Consider the following 20,418-nt stretch of genomic DNA (forward strand, 5'->3'; position numbering starts at 1 on the left):
TCAGCCAAAACAAAGTCAAAAACCCCTTAAACCGGCCCCATAAAGATGACCCTGTCAAAATCTGTCTATTTGAACCAGATCAAATTTAATCAGTCCGAGTTGTATCGAGTCACAATGATCTGATCTGCGCGAATTCGAGCCAAATCAAGCTGAATTGGGTCAAGCCGAGTCAAGTTGGATCGGAACGGATCAAGCCGGTCCAAAGTGAGTCAGGGAAACCCGAATTTTTTAGTCAAATGGGTCGGGTCGGTATTTAGACGGATCTGACCCTCAATGGGTCATCTTCTTCGCCCATTTTGGGTGCTACAGTATTCACTCGATGGAGTGAACACAGTAGCATTGAATGGGCATTCAAGGGCGGTCGATCAACAGCAATCGGTCCCCATGTCGCCACCAACCACCAAAGAGCCTTTTTCCGGCAATAAACTAGCCAAAAATGACCAGAATCCAGAATTTAACAAATCTGTAATTTTCTTGAAACAAAGAAGACAAAAGCAAAAATCTCAGCCATTTCAAAGCTTAGAATGGCTCTAATACCAATTGTTAGATTCTAAATAAGCTTCTAGAAATATTAAAAGCATAAATAGATTGCTCTAGGCTCAAGAAGCGAACTGAAATAAAGATGAATCGACCTTGATCTATTGAGGTATAGGCAGCTTCCATAGCTATATTGTGACGTCTAAGGGCTCCGAAATCACCTCCTAATTTTGTCTCCTTCTCTTCTCTTCTCTACCTGAAATTGGAAACGGAGAGCTCGTCTCTCTTAGTTGAACTACAAAACCGAAAGCTGAGGAAGTTCTTTCTCAATCACAGCTGCTATCACTCGATGGATCAATGGTATGTGCGAATGGTTCTATTTGTAGAGCCTAAACTGCCCAGAGAGGGTTCCATCAACCTCTGTTTTGCAAAGTATTAACAACAAAACCATGCACTCCTTCTCTCAATGATAGACTTAGGTCGGTTTCTAGAGCCAATTTGCCATCTCAACACTACTAGGTCCCCCAATGCTTGATTCATCTCAATCCCCCAATGAACTCATAACCGAATGTATTCTAACAACATTCGGTAGAAGGGAAGATTAAAGAATCCAAAACAAGGATCCAACTTTAGATAGGCACGCACAAAATAAGGTAGAACAACATAGTCCTGTAGTCATATTTCCACAATGTTTTGATTAGATAGGGAAAGAATGAACCTGGTTTTGGTAGTTTGGAGAAGGAAAGGAAATAATCCAATTTGAAAAGTTTCTTTTAAAAGTAATTTCCTGTTATAACATGATTTGATTTATTTGATTTATTGAGAGGGAGGATGATGTGGCATAATGGGAGAGGCTGAAAGACTGGTGACATGGCTTAATGGGAGTAGTGGGAAGGGGAAATGGGAAGAGAGTTAAGGAGAGGGCAGCATAGGGGGGTTTGGACCACCTTGCTTTATATTTGTAGCATAAGCAGGGGTGTCAATTGGATTAGATTTGGTCTAAACCGATCCAGTCCAGTGTGAGTCCATTATAAATGGACCAGGTCCAATCCAATCCAATGTAATGAATGTTTTGGACCAATTTGGACCGGTCCAATTCAATGCCTTGACTGTTCAATCTGTTAAAATTCGTTTTGATTTAGATTGGTTTCAACCTAAACCCAGTCCATTGACACATATATTCTTATCTTATATCAATGGACCAGATATTGGCTTAATCCAACCCAATCCAATATAAATTTATTACGGACAGACTAGGCTCAATCCAATCTAATAAATATTTTGGACCGGATTGATCCAATCCAAAATGTCTTGTTAGTCCATCCAATCCGTCTAAATTGATTTTGAACTGAACGGAGTTCAATCCAAAACCAGTCCATTGACACCCTTAAGCATAAGGTAGAGTTTGTTAAATTTATAATAAGTTTTAAGAAATATCAAGAGATTGAATTCGTTATGATATGATAAGATAGAGTTTGTTGAGATGGGCTAGGAGACATTAAAATAGATTATGAGGTCTCTTCATATGGAATTATCTTTTATAAATAGTAATGTATTTTTTAAGATTTAACCAGTGCAATGTTATAGTGTTCTCAAATAGTTGAGTTTCACTTATCTCCTCAAAGAAAGGATGCTTTCATCATAAAAAATGTTTATTATTGGCCCACATCATTTATCTTGCCACATCAAATTAATGAATCATTATAGGACTTGTAAATGATGTTAGGTTAATTACAGGGACCTTGTTATTCTTCTCCTCCATTCTCTTCTCCCATTCATTGGCATGATTAGCAGCCGGTAACCGAGTTCTCTCACCAAAATACTTCAATCGGAAACACAAAGCATGGTAATAAATAAATCATCGATCGGTTCTTCTTCCTTGTCTTCCTACCCTCATCTCCCCTTCATTGGCATGACTATACAAGGTATGGTGTTTGAAACATACTGCAACTTTATTCAGGAAATCATATAGAACTAATTTGCTCCATATGCAAGCTCTTCGATAGAGACGGTCTGAACAATATTGGCACCAACTCACCTCTATTGCCTTAAACCATGTTTTTTTAAAATCGACCCGGAGATCAAACCAGTCAGGGGTCCGGTTACCGGGTCAAACGGTCGGCCCATTCTGACAAAAATTTAAAAAAAAATAAAAAATGGTCAAAAACCATTCAAATGGTTCAAACAGTTTGAATGGTTAATCGCCCGGGTCAACAGTTTGCTGACCAAAATCAACGGTTTTTGAAGAAATTCTGGTTTTGGAAAAAATGAGAACCGGCACCTCTGGTCCGACCGTCCGGTCCGATCCAGTTTTGAAAACCATGCCTTAGACTCCATTTTGCAATTGAATCCCTACTATAACACTCCCACATAGTGATTTAAGTTTTCTGGTGGGAGGAGTCGATGATAGTCGCACTAAAGAAGGAGAGAAGAAAGAGGATAGGATTTTTAGGGTTTTGGGGACAAACTAACCTAACTCCATTGTAAAGTCCTGCCTTCATTCATTAATCTGGTGTGGCAGAATGAAGGACATAGACCACTGATTTTAGTATTTAGGACGAAAGTGTCCTTTGCTCAAGGAGCCAAATATTTCTCCGTATATTTTACATGGTATCAAAGCCCAAGGTTCAAGTCAAAGGTCTCTCAAATGCTCTTCTCCACTTCCGGCGGGTGGTCGACCTCTTTGCGACTAGTTAGGTTTAGTCCCCCTTCTCAATTCTCTTAGTTTAATAGTCTAGTTTTATATCTTGTTTCCTTTTGTATCTATGTATATCTGTAGTTTAATTCATAGAGACACCCCACCAATCTTTCTTGATAGAGAAATCTGCCTAATTCATACATATACATCATCTAATATTTCCCACTTTGCTCTTATCCTATCCTTGAGCATAGTTCAGTTCCACTTATGGCAGTTTGGCATTTGGTTTGGTCGCATTGTGCTTCTTCTAAAATGCAACAGTTTGATGGCATTTGTTTGAATTGCAACTTAATTTTAGAATGCAGCAGTGTTAAACATTATGATCTTCTCATCCATTCATTCCACCATCATCTACAATTGTACATCATTGATCATTCATTCATTCAATGTAGGACTTAGTATTGTTGGCGAGCTACTTGGGGACTCACCCATCGATGCAGCTTTACTGCATTGGGTGTTTGTGTTTCTACTCGACTACTCATGGCATTCAATGTGCTTTTTATGCCCATGCTGCGCCACTGCGACACTCCAAAATAAATTAGAGTTATAATAATTAGGAGAATTCAATAAAGGTACAGACTTAAATTTGAATAGTTGCCATAGACAAAATAGATAATTAGGCGCTTGAATGTAAAAGTTGATGAAAGAGATTAGGAGTGCGAGAAAATTTTAAATTTAAAAAAAAAAACTAATAAAAATTTGGAATTTATCTTGGCCAATATGCTCATACCAATACAAATCAAATACAAACTGATATCGTGGGCATGGTTTTTAAAAACGAACCGGTCAGGGAATCGGTTAGTGGTTCAAAGTCCGACCGTTTGACTCAAACGGCCAGCCCATTCTAACAAAAAATAAAAATAAAATAAAAAAAAATAAAAAACGATCAAAACTATTCAAACGGTTAACCAGCCGGTTTAACGGTTTGCTGACCAAAATCAACAGTTTCGAGAAAAAAACAGTTTTGAGGGGAAACAGAGCCGATCAAGTGACCAGTTCCCAGTTTTCCGGTCCAACCGTCCTGTCTGATCTAGTTTTGAAAACCATGATCGTGGGAGTAGTGGTGAGTATACGGGTGGAATAAATTTGAGCTTTTGGGCATTCCACCTATGCCATTTATTTATAAACTTGAACCACATCTATGATCTATCACCCAATAGGCCAATACATATCAATAATTCAAGCTTTGGCATTTCTAAGTTTGACTATGATGCTGGAAAGACGTATGGAAAAACTGTAACCAATCGGGTGGGCTTTCATCAAAATTCTCGGAGAACCCTGCTTGGTCAAAGTCTTTCTGGTATCAGGTCTTTGGCATCATAGATTCTTCCCCAATACTTCGAACCTCAATTGCATAAATATAATCCAGCATTGAATTTTTTTTAAATGATATTTACATACACAATCTTCTCCTTTGGCTAATACGATTTAATCTATTTTGGAACCCAGAGAGTGGCAAATCTCTGAGAGACTACTGGTATTCTCGGAACTGCTTTGCCCCTTTCTTTTGGATCGGTTCAGTTAGCCATACTGCAGTGTGCACTATGAGTTGCACGATCAAATCCAAACAAAGAGAACCAATGTAGACCTTACTACAAAAAGTGAAAAGGATAAAGACAATAAATAAGCTATCCATAGCTGTAAACAGAAAGTTGAAATATAAAAACAAGAGAGCAAAATATTCAACTTCGAGTTTAATGCAGACTTCATTAGCCCTCAAATTCCACTTTTTCTGAAAATTGGAAGCTTTTGAATTCGGTTCATGGCATCAGAATTCAAATTGTGAGCAAGTAAAGCTCATTTGAATGTCAAGCTGTTCGGTCCATGTATAGCAGTCTACTTGAATGAAATCTTCCATACCTCCCGTAAATTAGACAAACCATCCGCAACTTCTGCAATCAAGCTAGCTTCCATAAGTCCTGCAAGATGATAAAAGGGTTATTCTGTTTAGCAACCCCAAAATGTGAGGAACTGTAAAGGACAATGATCACGCTACCCTCTTGTTCTATATTTGTGTACACAGACAACACAGCATGAGCATGGTTTGCAGATGGCAATACCATTATTGCCAATATACAGGTTAATATACAAAACTATTATGCATTATTAGCATTATGAAGAAGGCTCTGCAGAACTGAGATTAATAAGTGGATGATGGATACACTGATTTGTCAATGAAATTTATTGTGTGCGTGTGTGTGTGTGTGTATAGTAGTCTATCATAGTAATAGTTAAATAGAGAATTAAGTCAAATCAAAGAAATCAAAAGAAGAAATCATTTAACTCTAGTAAGCTGGGGCTAATTATAAAGTTGCAGTTAGGAAATGTTTATCAACTGAATTTGCAAGCAACTTGTTTATAAATCATTAACGTACATCTCAACGAGAATGTTGATAATGATGATGTATAGTACAACTTAGTCCTATATATTCATAAACACACCACAAGAAAAGGGATATAAAAGTACAACTTAGTCCTATATACTCATAAACATTTGAAACACTATAAGAAAAAGATGATGATGTTGACAATGATAATGAAACACTATGACCAATATATCACTATTCAACATTTTGGTGATGTTAAGACTGTTGTATGTTAATGCACATTAATACATACATTTAAAAATAGTGTGTTACATCTTTTAGGATTTAATAGAATATAGATTCCTTTATCCAATACAACAATGGTATCTCGTAAGGTGATAGCTCACCATCTTTTTCTACAACAGACAAGAATTGTCTTGTTCCTCCTCCTACACCAAAATAATGCTTTTTTCCTGCCATGTAAACAACTCCATGGGGCCAGCTCAGGCACTGCAAATAAACATTTTAATGTTCAAAGTGCAATTAATTTTAATGATTAGTAAATCAGCAAAAGCAACTGAAAATGCGTTAAAACATGCCTTTTTTATTAGTCCATAGAGGTTTTGCAGAGAAGAAATTGAGTAAACTGTCTCTGCCATTAAAATAACATCATAACCTGCAGGTGGATCTTGCCCTGATGAAGAATCTGATCCTTTCTGGTAATCTTTGTCACATACATGGAAAAGAAGTTTATGTATTTCACTCCAATCACCAGCAAAGAAGCGGACTTCTGCCTGTGTCTTTTCTGTCTCGTTTGTAGCCAAATAGAGCTGTTGAGGCCCCCTTAAGGTATTTGCATTTACATTTGGTATAGTTAAACATCGTAGAACCTCAGCATTGAAGTCTTGGAAATGAACCACAGACGCACCCTGATGGAACAAAGCCTAAAAATAGTCAAAAGCACAGAAAACTAAAATTTGAAGCCTGGATGTCATAAAACCAAATAAATACAACCAGATTAAGATAAATTGTATACTCTACTGTACAGATATTAGCATATCTCACCTCAAGGCATGAAAAAATCCCAGGAAGTCCATGACCACATCCAAGCTGAAATCCATGAGAAAAGAATATCAATACTCAATTAAAGGAAAGGGTAGTAGATGGATGATCTGATTTCATCTTCTACTCGCAAACATTTGAAAGGTGGGATCATAAACAATCATGATAGTTTCCTTCACAGGCATTGAAATCAAAGTGCATAAAGACTTGTGCATACTGAAAAAATATTGTCTACAAGGCAGTGCTTTTTCATATAGAAATTAAGAACCATAGGGTTTCATATTTTTGTTTGGTATAACTATATAGTTTCAAAGGTAGTCCAATCCAAGCAACTGTTAGTTTAAAGAAAAAAGCAGATGTCTTTTGAGCAAGATGGGTCTGTTGAGAATGTACAAGGCAAGGGGCTTTCGGCCTTTTTCTTGCCTAATTGAATTTGGGCACCCAAGTAATGGCTTTCTTGTAATATTCTTCTCATAATATATATCAAATTTGAGGGCTTCTTGTAATATTCTTCTCATAATATATATCAAATTTGAGGGTATGAATAGTAACACACTCCTCTCATTTGTAATTGGCTCTTCCTCAAGTAAACCCTAAATCTTACAACTTGGTATCAAAGCGCCTTAGAGGCTCCTGGGAAGACTTTTGCTCCTAACCTACACTCGAAGGATGATCTGCTAACACCAGACCTGTTCACCCTATGTGCTTTGATGATAACAAACACATTGAGAGTAATAATGGTGTATCAAAGTGTGCAGCATCTTTATTATGCTTCTTTGTGCTTAATGGATATAAAAAGCTAGAACACTACAATTAATCAAGTGGAAGCTCTGCCAAGTGGCTACATGTGCTTCATTGTTAATTTACACCATCATCATTCTCTCTCCAGCTAAGGAAGAAATATGGGGAATTCAGCCCATGAGTTCAAGGGCAAAACAAAGGGATTTGTTTCCAAAACAAGCTAGGAGATGCTTGGTAGAGCTGAGATATGAGAACTCAGCATATTTCAAAAATCAGATGGAAAATATATGATCTAGGAAAAGAAATGAGAACTCACCATCCTCTCATCGTGATGGTGTACCTGTGTTTTGATGAGAAGGAAAGAGAAAATTATGCCATAATTTGATAAAGGCATCGGTCGAAATGGGGAGCTTCAGAATTTATACCCCTAGAGAATCTTAATGCTTAAGATGACAAATTTTGAAGCCACAGACTGAAAAACAAAAAAAAAAAAACATCTAAAAAAGGGAGAGTTTGAAAAATAAACCCCCAGAGCATAATATAGCTCAGAGCATATGAATGCTCAAGAAAGTCAAGGCACTCCCTCCTTGACAGAAAAGGTAAAATGCACCTTGAATGAATGCATGAATGGTACAATTTATATTTGATATATGATATGTGATTTGCTTCTCATTTGAACTTAAATTGTTTATATTATTATTGTGATGAGAATGTTCTCAGTTGTTATGATTTGTGTTATGATGTTCACCAACTGATGATTAGATACAACTATGCTTCTCTCCCATGCTATAACTTGTCTATCTATATGATTTATTTTTGAGAGAATAACATTTGCTATCAGTTAGTGCTGAGGTACTAATCCGAGCCATTAATGTTTCCAACTGTAAGCCTCATTCAGAAAAGTTTCCCTCTCATCATATGCTTGATAATTGATGCATGATGAGAACTTATGTTAAACCCCTGCCCCCTTCCTTTTTATTGATGACAAAATCGGGAGAAAATTTTGATTGGTGAAAAATGATTGTTGCAGAATTGTTGCAAAAAATGAGGGAAAAGATGCCAATGAAAGCAATGCATCTTCCCAAATAAAAAGGGAGATTTAAATTTCAACTCCCAAGTGAAAGTGGAGGAATTTCAGCATACCTCCCATATGTATGAAATGAAGGAATATGTCAGTAACAGAAATACATCTTCACAAAGTAAAAGGGAGAATTTCATCTCATCTACCAAATGATGAAAATGGAGGGATTTCAGTTCTACCTCTTATATATATGTATGCAACAATCCAGGGGGAGATGTACAGAAAAATACCCCATATGAATCAAAGGGGTCCACATAATGATACAGGGGAAGTGATGATCAAAATAATGATGGATCCAAGTGGGAACTGAATGAATAGTATTCCCCATGAGATGACATTGTTAAGGGGTAAATATTCAGAGAATCCCCTCTATGATTCAGGAGAAGCTAAATGGTATATATGCTGAAATTGAACCATTTAGCAAATTCTTTTCTTTGTTTTGTTGTTGGTGGAATGTGCCAACAGACATTAAGATGCTGTTTGATTCTTCAACTTTTGCTTGGCCGAAAAGGAGGGAAAGATTAATGTGGAGATGTACTACTACTAGAGCAGCGGTAATCTAAACCTTGTGGGAAGAAAGAAAATGCTAGGATCTTCCAAGAGGAGAGAAGCAAACAGCAAGTTATAGACTGTGTAATGAATAGAGTAATACATTGGCTACTAACTTTGGATCTGTTTAAACAGTACTTCTTTGATGACATTTGGAGGAACTGGTACTCGGTGGCTTCATGCTCAGAGCAGAAGGCCAGAACAAGGTTGGCTTGGGTACCTCCATTTGATGATTTCTTGAAACTAAACATTGATGGAAGCAGTCAAGGCAACCCAAGTGCTTCTGGAATTGGAGAGGCCATAAGAGATAAGGAAGGAAATCTAAAAACACTCTATTCAGCACCAATGGGGATTGGAGACTCATTGAAAGCTGAGTTATATGCAGTATTACAAGGTGTCCAGATAGCAAAAGAGATGGATGTTGAAAACTTGGTGATAAAAGGGGACTCTAAGGTGGTGGTGGTGGGCTGGATAAAGAATCTGGATTCGGTGATATGGTACTATAGAGATGAAATGAAAAAGTTCAAATGGCTAACACAACATATGAATCTAATTATACAATGGGTGGGGAGGGAAGCTAATTGTTTGGCTGCTTCTTTAGCCAAGCAAGGGGTAATGAGGGATCAGTTGTTTTGGGCACAGTTATAAATCTCTTGCTGCTTTTTCTTTAAGTGTGAGGCTGCACCTCGTGCTCTCCTTGGGATGCTTGTAACTGTTACTTATTATTTTTGAAATCAATAAAATTTTAACTTTATTCATCAAAAAAAAATCAACGAGCTCAACTGTTTATGTAGCATGATCCAGGAGAATAGTACTCTTATACTAAGCTTAATTTTTTATTATTATTTTTCATCAATGGTTTGTCATCAAAAAGGGGGAGATTGTTGACCCTATGTGTTTTGACGATAACAAACACATTGAGAGTACTAATGCCATATCTAAGTGTGCAACATCTTTAGTAAGCTTCTATGTGCTTAACGGACATAAAAAGCTAGAATGCTACAATTGATCAAGTGGACTGGAACCTTTGTTGAGTGATTGTCTAAGCTTCATTGTGAATCTACACCAATTGACCAACATCATCCTCTCTCTAGCTAAGGAGGCTCCAAGAAATTCAAGCACCAAGGAAGGTTGCTCAAGAACTTAAAGGGGCTTTGGAGCTGGTAAAGTTTGATCTGCTACTACAACTCAACAAGGTGTCAAAAATCAACATCAAGCTGTATTTATTTGTTTTTATCTCTTTTAGAACCTTGATGTAAATCAATTGTATGATGTTGCAATCCATTTGTCCCACGTTGGTAGTATGGGATCCTAATGTGAGATATCCCACATCGGTAGTATGGGATACTATTGTGTGGTATATATGAGATTGGGTTCCCTCTCTCTAACAGCTAGCTTTTGGGGGTGAGTTCTCCTAAGGCACGTATCAAATGGTATCAGAGCCTACACCATGCCTCCCAATTGCAATCATGCAGCACAGGTGGTGACGTCGGTATTGCAGTGTTCCCAGGACTAGGTGGACTAGTGCAAAGCCAGCCTGCGTGGGTGTCGGGACTGCAGGGGGTGGTGGAATGTTGCGATCCATTTGTCCCACGTTGGTAGTATAGGATGCTAATGTGAGATATCCCACATTGGTAGTATGGGATACTTCATACTGTTGTGTGGTATATATGTGCTTGGGTTCCCTCCCTCTAACAGCTAGCTTTTAGGGGTGAGTTATCCTAAGGCACATATCAGATGCACTTCATAAATGCTCAACAAGATTGAAGTCAATCACCCTTAGAAACCATAATCCTATTGGATTTGGTTCCTTGGCTTTCCTAAGCTTAAATTTGTTATAGAAGTTAAGAAAATATCTTTGAAAGCCAATGGAAGTGTTTCCAAACCTCTGGGCAAAATGTGCCAAGGTTTCTAAGTATTTGGTCTGCCTATCAAGCAAATTGGTCCTAATTGTGAGAAATAATTGACTACCCAAACAAATGTGTCAACTAACTATGACAGTCGAGGCATGCATGCCTAAAACTGTGAAAAGTAGTCAACTACTCCAGATACATGTGTCGACTAACTATGACAGTCAAGGCATGTAAAATGCCCACTCTCAGAAAATGTGTCAACTATTCAGACTGACCAAGTTCACAGGCTTACTAGTCGATTGATAAGGAGAAAAACGTTTTTTATTCCAAAACAAAAAATGAAGAAGGGGTGGAGCCCCAGTTTTTGTTCCATACCTTCTTCTATGATCAATTTCCCTTTCTTGTTCAAAGATGTACAACTTGGAACCCTCAAACTTGACTTCAAATATCATACCTCTCGAACTCAACATCAAATATGATTTATCAGAAACCTTGACAAGATAAGAAATTAATGTAAAAACATATTATCTTATGAAATAAATAAAAATAATGATTCGGTGCATCATGTCTATGTTTATATTACAGACTTGGAATATAAAAAATATTAAATATACAAAAATTACAATAGGTAATATATATATATATATACATATATCATATGGCATCTAGGCGAGGTGAAACCCAAAAGGCGCCTATATACGTGTAGAGGTGTAAATCAGACTGGACCGCCCGTAACCCGGCACGATTTTGGACCGTCCCAACCCGGCTTGGCACAAAGACCCAGGGCCGTGCCAAGTGCTAGGTCGGGGGTTCGAGGCCCATGGGCCGGCACAGCACGGCCCACCAGGCCCGTAACGGGCCGCACTCAACCCACTCGGGAATATAACCGTTGGGCCCCCCCTCCCAAAGGGGCCCAACAGTTAGTTTCAACTTTTGGGGGGTTTATAGAAATACTCCCCAACAGCTATACAACAACTAGTTTAGGGGAGCATTGGGTAAAGTAACAAGTAACTTCACAATGACCAAAATACCCCTCCAAACAACTAAATAACAGATAGTTTTTTGGGTATTTTAGGCAATTGAATTATGTTCAATTCCTATAAATAGCCCTATCCTCCACCATTCTCATCACACCAATTCAACAATTCTCTTAATCTCTTCTCTCTCTCTCTCATACTCATACATTCTCAATTATCTGCAATCTGAGAAATTTTGATTAGTTGATTGTTTGATTTTGCATTCTTCAATTCTCAAGTCTCAACTTTATCGAAGTTTCGACTTTCAACAAGAAGGCTTGCTCAACCAGCTCAAGTATCTCAATTCGGGAGGCTTGGACGTTGAAAGGCTTCAACCGTTGAAATCAAGTTGGGATTTTAAAACAGCAATCCGAGTGAGTCGAATTAAATTATTTTTTATCTTTTTAAAATTAAAAAAAATGGTTGGCTCTTCTCAAAACCGATTCTCCAACATGTTCACCATGGAAGTGGAACTTTTACCCCCGGTAGTAGTGATACTAGGGGAAAAAGGAGGGCTTCTAAGCTGAGTAGCCCGGTTTGGAAAGTTTTCAAAGTAGAGGATATTGAGGGGAAGGGGAAATGTAGGAAAGACTTTAGTTATTGTTATTGTAGCAAGGGTGGTACGGGTCATTTGAGCAGACATCTGCTCACACATGAGCGAGAGAAAGATGAAGGGAGAGAAACAACCCAAACACAGATTGGGAGGGAACTAGTTTTGGTACTTTTAGATATTCACAAGAAAAAATAAGACAAGAACGTGCTAAGTATATCATACATGTAGAACAACCATTTATATTAGCTGAAAATCCAAAGCTAGAAAAATGGTTGCGTAGTTCTGTAAACCCACAATATAAAAAAAGAAAAAAAAGTTTCTAGGAATACTATAAGAACTGATGCTTTAAAAAATTTTTATTCATATAAACAAAATTTAATTTCTTTGTTAGCAAATCTTAATTCTAAAATTGCAATTACTTCGGATGTTTGGACATCCAAATTTAATATTAGTTATATTTGTGCTACTGACCATTTCATTAATGAAAATTGGCTTTTGAATAAGAGAATTTTAGGTTTTACTAGGCCTAAATGGCCACATAGTGGCCCAGCTATTGCAGCAAGTATTTTAAATACTTTGCATGCTTATGAATTGTTTTCTATTAGTTTTGATAATGCCAGCAATAATGATTCTGCAATAAATATTTTAAAATTTCAATTAAAATCATGCTTAAATGGTAAATTATTTCACATTAGATGTGCATGTCACATCTTAAATTTATGTATTCAAGATGCCTTGAATACTATTTCTACTCATATTTCAAAAATTAGAAATTGTATTATATATATTTATATATATATAAAGTTCAGGGGCAAGAAAATAAGAATTTAAATATTTATGCCAAAATTATGGTTTAAAATATAAACATTTTATATTAGATGTAAAGCATAGGTGGAATTCTACCTATGCTATGATAGAAAGTTGTATATGTCATAAACAAATTCTTTCTGATTTTTATAATTCAAAAATGCCTAATGATATGATATTTGAGGAAGTCTGGGAAATTGCGGTCTGTATAAGAGATTTTTTAAAACATTTTTATGATGCAACAAATGAATTATCTGGAATTTATTATCCAACTAGTTGTAATTTACCATATCAATTAATGGTAATTAGTAATTTTTTTGCTAAATATAAAAATAACCCACAATTTCAATGTATTGTTGAAATTATGGAAAATAAATTTAAAAAATATTGGGAGAACATTTCTCCCCTTTAATGTTTAGCTACAATATTAGACCCTAGAATTAGGAAAGATGGTTTAGATATTTTACTTGAAACATATTATGAAAATATGAATATTGATATAAGAAATAAAAAAGAAGAAATTAATAATTTATTATTTGAAATGTACAGTTTATATGAATCTGAAGTTGTAGGAATCTGCTAGTTCTACAACAAGTTCATTTACTGAACTTAATTTTTATTTGCAAGCAATTTTTTCTAATTTAAGTGAAGTATCAAATAATTTTGATATTTTAGCCTAGTGGAGTGAACACTCGAAAAATTATCCGATTCTCGCCGCCATAGCATGTGATCTACTAACCCCTCCAGTGTCTACAGTTCCATCGGAGTCTTGTTTTAGTGCAAGTACCAAGGTGTTGGATGACAAAAGAAGTTGCATGAACGATGAGAGCATAGAGATGTGCATCTATTTCAAGGATTGGCTAGATGTAGAAGATAGATTACAAGACAAGGGAGGGCATGATATAACACCGAACATTTCACCCGAAGCAGATGATGAAAGTCATGAATGATGATTCATGAATTTGACTACTTGTAGAATTTTTCATTTTTCAAATTATTGTAAATTTTTTAATTTTTATTTAACTTATTTGATATATTTTTGTAATTTTTTAACAATGCAATTTTGTATTTTCAATTTGTAACCATATTGTATTTTTTATATTTTATTAATTTATTCCATTTTTATATTTCATTCATCCAAGTATGCAATGATCCAATCATTGTATTTGTAATTCACTAATTTGTACCATTCAAATTTAAATGAAATAAAATTCCTAGTTTTCTTCCAATTTGTTATTCCATCATTCTTATTTCAATTTGGTTAAGTATTTTTTTTCATTTATGTATTAAATAACTTAGATCTCTCATTTCTTAATTTTTTAAATAGTTCCTAATTCCCAAAGTTCATAGGAAAGTTAAATATTTTAGTTTTACAATTTTACTTAGAAAAGAAATCAAAATTTTCAAAAAAAATAAAAAAATGAAAAAAAAAAACAGTGCAGCCTTGGGTCGTGGGCCATGTCGGGCCGACCCCCAAATTTTCCACCGGGGAGGACGGCACAGCCCACTTTACACCTCTATATACGTGCCTTGACAACTATGGCATGACCACTCTCCAAATATTTCCCAAGACAAAAATACATGAAGATATTTGCCTTACTAGAGTTGGTCTGGTTCAATTATTAATCTGATTATTCCCAAGAAACTTGGGCTTCCGATGAACCAAGAAAATGAATAGCACATTAAGAGATAAGAGTAGATATATTCAAAAAAATTGCAATGAAAAAAATTAGAAAGAAAATACTATGATTGTAGAAATCAGTAGCTCAAATGCAGATAACAAAGTCCCATTAATATATAGGATCAGATTTCAGCATATCAAGTAACAAGAGACTACAGCATCACCTGAGCATGAACAGCCCACCTCTAAAACATGTTTTCCTTTCAGAGATAATTGTCCACCTTGAATCTCTGAATGTAGAGCCTTCACCAGATCAAGTGAACCCTCCCATAGCTTCAGTCCTCCTACCCAGAAAAAGATATTAGCAATATTAAACACTTCTTTCAATTTTGAATATTTCCTCCAGACTTCTAGAGTCTAGGGACAATAAATAGGCTAGAACTTCAAAATACCCTCATATTTCCCAGGAACCAGATCTGAATTTGATAAGGCAAAAACTTCATGAGTACTCACCCGGCCCTGACACAAATGCAGATGAGAGTTATCTAGGAGAAATTCTTAATATCTAAAGAGATTGAAATCATGAAAAAGAGCTAGTACCTTAAGCAAAGTAAGCCCATCACCCAAATTGACAGATTCTACTGTATATTTCACAGTCGGTGACATCTGTTTGTCAAAATATAATTAATGATCATTCTTATTTACATTCTATCATTGATCTTTCCATGTTAGAGGAGAAAACATTTTAACATAAAAAAAGATAATGAAGAAATTGAAAAACATAAAACAATTAAATGGGGAAAGAAATTACCTCAGAGGTAAGAACTTCAACAGAAGGAGGTGGTGGTGGAAGAGGCTTTTCGTTAGACCCAAAGAGAAATCCGAATCCAGATTGGTTCTGGTTGTTTGGTAATGAAAAGAAAGGGAACGACTCCTGTGCTGGTTTCTTCAAATGTTTCAAGGAGTTGAAGAAGTGTATATCATTTCCACAAACCCAAAGGCAAAGGAAATAAGAAGAAAAAAGAGTTCATTAAGGCTCTGTTACCTCAGAATTTGATGCCATTATTGTTGCTTTCTCCCAACTGCAGGGCATAATAAAGTATTACATATAGAAAACGGTTCAACAAGAAGCAATTTAAACCATTTTCTTCTTCTTCTTTTGTCTGATAAGCAGTCATGTTTTAGTTTTGCAACACTGAACTTTCAATCAAACTTTTTAGTACCACCCCAAATAGAGGAGGTGATAAGCCAAGAAGATCAACTCGAGTGCCTATCAGGAATCCAAGGTATGGGGATTGAGCATGCATCACTTTGCATGGGACATGCAAAGCAACGAGTGACCTGGACCATGGGCTTACAGATTACGACTTAAAGATTTACATTAGTTGTTATTGTTGTTATTTTGTTTGCATAGGAATCGTCAATTAAGTTAGAGAGGATAATCCCATTATTGTTAGCTATTTTATTGTCAATTAGCCATTTCACTCCTTTTGTTTAGGGAAGTAGTTGAGTCCTTTTTGTATTTAAACTCCATCACTTAGCAAGATAGACAGTTAAGAATTCAAATAAAATTATAAGGTTCATTCTCACCTTAAGCAGAATATTATTTTACAAATCTCTTAAATAGCTTTGACTGGGACCTATCAGTGGTATCAAAGCTATACATTATGGCTACCAACAAAGAAAGAATCGAGAATTTAGAAGCGAGTCTTGGGGGACTTCAAGCTAATTTGAGCAGAATGGAGTTGGGTGTTAATGACAAACTACATCAGCTAGAGACTGCTATTAGCAAGATCTCCGAAGTTTTGCTTACAAGGCAAGAACCAACCTCTAGCAATGTCAACAAATGCAGCGGACAGTCCTCCAACGGGCGTTCTCGTGAAAACACAGAAGGGGGACGGCCGATGTTCTCTTCTAAGTTGGCTAAGCTCGAATTTCCCAAGTATTCTGGTGATGACCCGACTGAATGGTTCACGTGTGTCGACCAATTCTTTGAATACCAGGGCACTTTGGAAACACAAAAGGTGTCTTTGGCTTCCTTTCATCTGGAAGGAGAAGCAAATCAATGGTGGCAATGGTTACGCAGGGCTTATCGTGAGGAAGGGAAGGAGGTGTCGTGGGACATTTTTGTAGAGGAATTATGGTCTCGTTTTGGTCCAACGGATTGTGAAGACTTTGACGAGTCTTTATCAAAAATAAGACAAATGGGATTCTTACGTGAGTACCAAAGGGAATTTGAGAGATTGGGAAATAGAGTGCAAGGGTGGACTCAAAAGGCATTGGTGGGCACCTTTATGAGAGGTCTTAAAACTGAAATAGCAGATGGGATTAGGATGTTTAAGCCAAAATCCTTGAAGGAAGCCATAAGTTTGGCTAGAATGCGAGATGAGCAGCTGAACCGTCAAGAGAAGAATACACATCCATTCAATATGACCACTATCGACTCTTCTCCAACAAAACTAAAGTCTGCTTCATCAATGAAACGACTCACTTGGACTGAGATGCAAAGGAGGCGTGATCAAGGCCTTTGTTTTAATTGCGATGAGAAATTTGAACCGGGGCACAAATGCAAAGGACCGCAGTTGTTGTTGCTTGAAGGAAATTATGACGAAAGCAAAACAAGTATATCAACTTGAACCTTGAGGACAAGGTTCCACTGAAAGAATGGGGCAATGATAAGCCAAGAAGATCAACTCGAGTGCCTATCAAGAATCCAAGGTACGGGGATTGAGCATGCATCACTTTGCATGGGACATGCAAAGCAACGAGCGACCTGGACCATGGGCTTACAGATTACGACTTAAAGATTTACATTAGTTGTTATTGTTGTTATTTTGTTTGCATAGGAATCGGTCAATAAGTTAGAGAGGATAATCCCATTATTGTTAGCTATTTTATTGTCAATTAGCCATTTCACTCCTTTTGTTTAGGGAAGTAGTTGAGTCCTTTTTGTATTTAAACTTCATCACTTAGCAAGATAGACAGTTCAGAATTCAAATAAAATTACAAGGTTCATTCTCACCTCAAGCAGAATATTATTTTACAAATCTCTTAAATAGCTTTGACTAGGACCTATCAGGAGTACCATCTAAACATTAAACAATTCAACCCTCAAAGTGCCATGGGATTCAACTCCAGCATTTCCCCTTTTTATCTCTTATTTATTTTATTTTTTAATTCAGATAATAGAAAAAAAACTAACCCAAGTGTGAATGTCGGGAAAACCCGCTGTTGTTTAGGCATCCCTCTCTCCGGTCAGTGTGAATGCTGAATTCCCCATTTTATTTAAATTCGGACTGGAAATCCAGGTCCTCGGCAGCCCGAAAGGATACCTCCTTCTGTATTTCTAGACCAATCCTCTTTTGACGCAGGGTCTGAGCAAAAGGACGACAGATTACTGCCTCACCCCTTCTATATCAGAGCCCCACTTTAGGACTCGGCTGAATGGTCTGAAAAAAGAGGAAGCACAAACCCGTCGGACTCCGGAGAATTCGCAAGTTCCCGTGTTCGAATTTGAACGCAAGAAAAAAAAAAAAAAAGAAAAAAGGAACGACTACAGATAACTAAATGCAATGAAATAAATTAAATAAATAAAGGAAAACTAGCACTACATTCGAAACATTCGATCATATTCGAATAGAAACTTGAAGGTATGAGGTAATCGGTCTTTACCTCTTGTGGCCTGTGAATCAGATCGATAATGCTACGAGATAACTCTAGGGTTCAACGTTCTAGGATTTTTTTAGGTAAGGCGTTCCAACTGGACTTCGAGCAAGAGGACAGTGAAGACAGAATCGCCAATGGCGAAACGTTCCGCCAAATAGAGAAATGGAGAAGACAAGGGTTCCTTCTCCTGCTCAACCGTCAATTTGGAGAACTCTTCTTCGGAGCTTGACGCGCATACTAGGGAGTAGGACCAGCGAACAGAGTTTTCTCCCCCTTCCGAACTTCAGCTCATCTTTCCCCCCTCTTTCTCTTCGAAGAGACCTCTCTCGTCTCCTTCTTCTTTTTTCTCCAAAGCGATTCTCTCTCCTGTTCAAGAAGAAAAACAACAAGAGACCCCTCCTTTTTCTCTCTTCTCTCTTCGAAGAGAACTCCCTTGTCTCCTTCTTTCTTTTCTCTTCTCCGATGAGCCTCTCTCTCCTGTTCGAGAAGAAAAACAACCAGAGACCCCTCCTATCTTCCCGGGAACCCCTCTTCTTTCTAACAGGGCTCCTCTCTTTGGGGTAAAAAGAAACTGAAAAATCTACCGAGATGCCCAACCGAGGGGTGGGGGTTAAGGGTCCAGGAGTGGGGTTTTGATGAGGTTTAAGATTTAAGGGGTTCCGAATTAGGGGTGGCAATGAGTCGAGCTTTTTATGAGCCTCGAGTGTAAGACTTGCGAGTCGGCTCAAATATATATAATAAAATTATAGAAAATAATATATATAATAAAAATATTATAATTATTAATTATTATTATTCTTAAGTTTTTAAATATAAAATATATTTTTTTATTTTTATAAAATATTTTTTTAATATTTTTTTAATAAAATATTTTTATAAAATATAAAATGAGCCAAACTTATGAACTCTTGACTCGAGCCGAGTTCGAGCTCAAGGTTCTGGTTCGAACTCGAGCTTGAGCCTTATGCCGAGCTCGAGCCTGTTACTATTCGGCTCGGTTCGGCTCAAATCTACCCCTATTCCAAACTTCCAATTGTGAGAATTAGTTTTTCTTGAGGGGTGTATTTTAGGAATTCTTAGGGTTTGAGGGGGAAATTTTGGTAGTACAAGATGGGGAATTGTGAAAATTTTGACTTCATGTCACGGGTAATGCGGGTTATTTTGATGATTGGTGTGAAGGTATTTTAGGCTCAGTTTGGAAGCAGTAGAAATGCAAATATGTACACATAAATTTATACCAAATAATACAAAATATAAGGTTTTTCACTTTACATATTTGCATTTGTGCTCCTTCCAACTCAGTCTTAGGAATTATTTTGAAAGGGTGTTTTGGTAATTTTCATTGATTCAGGTGGGGTATTTTGGGAATTAGGGCAAATGAAGGGTAATTATGAAATTTTGAATGATGGGGTATTGGGGGGTAATTCGGTTATGGGGTATTTTGGGAACTTTGTAAAATTTGGAATGATGGGGTATTAGGGTAGTTTGGGAAATTGGAGGGTATTTTGGTAATTTATCGTGAGAGGTATTTTATTGGCATTTTGGTCATTTAGGAAATGAAGGGCATTTTGAGAATTTTATAAGTAAAAGATATTTTGATAATTTGGCAAACGACGGGTATGTTTCAATGATTTAGAATGAAGGGTATTTTGGTCATTTGGCATGAAGAGGAGATTTTGGGAATTTGGAAAGAAGGGGTGTGTCTAGGTAATTTAGTCAAATGTATTTTGGATATTTAGTGAAGGATATTTTGGAGATTTGGAATGGAGGGTATTTCGGTAAAATTTGGATGAGGGGTAAATGGGAGAATTTTGGGTTAAAACTTTATGGGCAAGTATTTTTTATCTATAGATAGGATTTGATCGAGGCCATCAGATTGGTGTCAGGCAAATTTAACCATGAATTTGAGAGAACTCTTGGGACAAAATTCTAGTTCTTTGGCGTTTCGAAGGGATCGGAAGGGTTTGATTAGATGTTTGGGATAAATT

General features: G+C 36.7%; 1 protein-coding gene across 6 annotated transcripts; it reads right to left on the reverse strand.

Moving 5' to 3' along the window:
• Positions 1–4,629: 4,629 nt before the first annotated feature.
• LOC104598287 (Putative methyltransferase family protein) lies at positions 4,630–19,135 on the reverse strand. 6 transcript variants are annotated; one of them, XM_088891528.1, is made up of 11 exons: positions 18,437–19,135; positions 15,810–15,846; positions 15,576–15,710; positions 15,365–15,430; positions 15,217–15,283; positions 15,008–15,108; positions 6,547–6,591; positions 6,081–6,410; positions 5,889–5,991; positions 5,036–5,094; positions 4,630–4,767 (listed from the first exon to the last, which is right to left on the reverse strand). In XM_088891528.1, exons 2-11 carry the CDS (start codon positions 15,825–15,827, stop codon positions 4,765–4,767), a joined length of 927 nt encoding a protein of 308 aa, XP_088747654.1. In that variant the 5' UTR covers positions 15,828–15,846; positions 18,437–19,135; the 3' UTR covers positions 4,630–4,764. The 6 variants fall into 6 exon arrangements, with proteins under 6 accessions (XP_088747654.1, XP_088747653.1, XP_019053513.1 ...); XM_088891527.1 differs by lacking the exon at positions 18,437–19,135 and adding an exon at positions 17,967–18,129 and having other exon boundaries at positions 6,081–6,425; XM_019197968.2 differs by lacking the exon at positions 4,630–4,767 and having other exon boundaries at positions 4,778–5,094.
• Between the last annotated feature and the right edge of the window lie 1,283 nt (positions 19,136–20,418).

This window comes from Nelumbo nucifera, chromosome 7 (genome assembly GCF_055504915.1).
Source record: "Nelumbo nucifera cultivar China Antique chromosome 7, China Antique-T2T, whole genome shotgun sequence".
NCBI classification, from domain to species: Eukaryota; Viridiplantae; Streptophyta; class Magnoliopsida; order Proteales; family Nelumbonaceae; genus Nelumbo; species Nelumbo nucifera.

Excerpts from the sequence above, each read along its gene's own strand:
- LOC104598287 (XM_088891525.1), bottom strand. The coding sequence starts at position 18,007 with ATGCCTAAACAACAGCGGGTTTTCCCGACATTCACACTTGG. Across the intron at positions 15,711-15,809 it reads TAATGGCATCAAATTCTGAG|AAACCAGCACAGGAGTCGTT; the intron begins GTAACAGAGCCT and ends AAACATTTGAAG. Across the intron at positions 6,426-6,546 it reads GGATTTTTTCATGCCTTGAG|GCTTTGTTCCATCAGGGTGC; the intron begins GTGAGATATGCT and ends GACTATTTTTAG.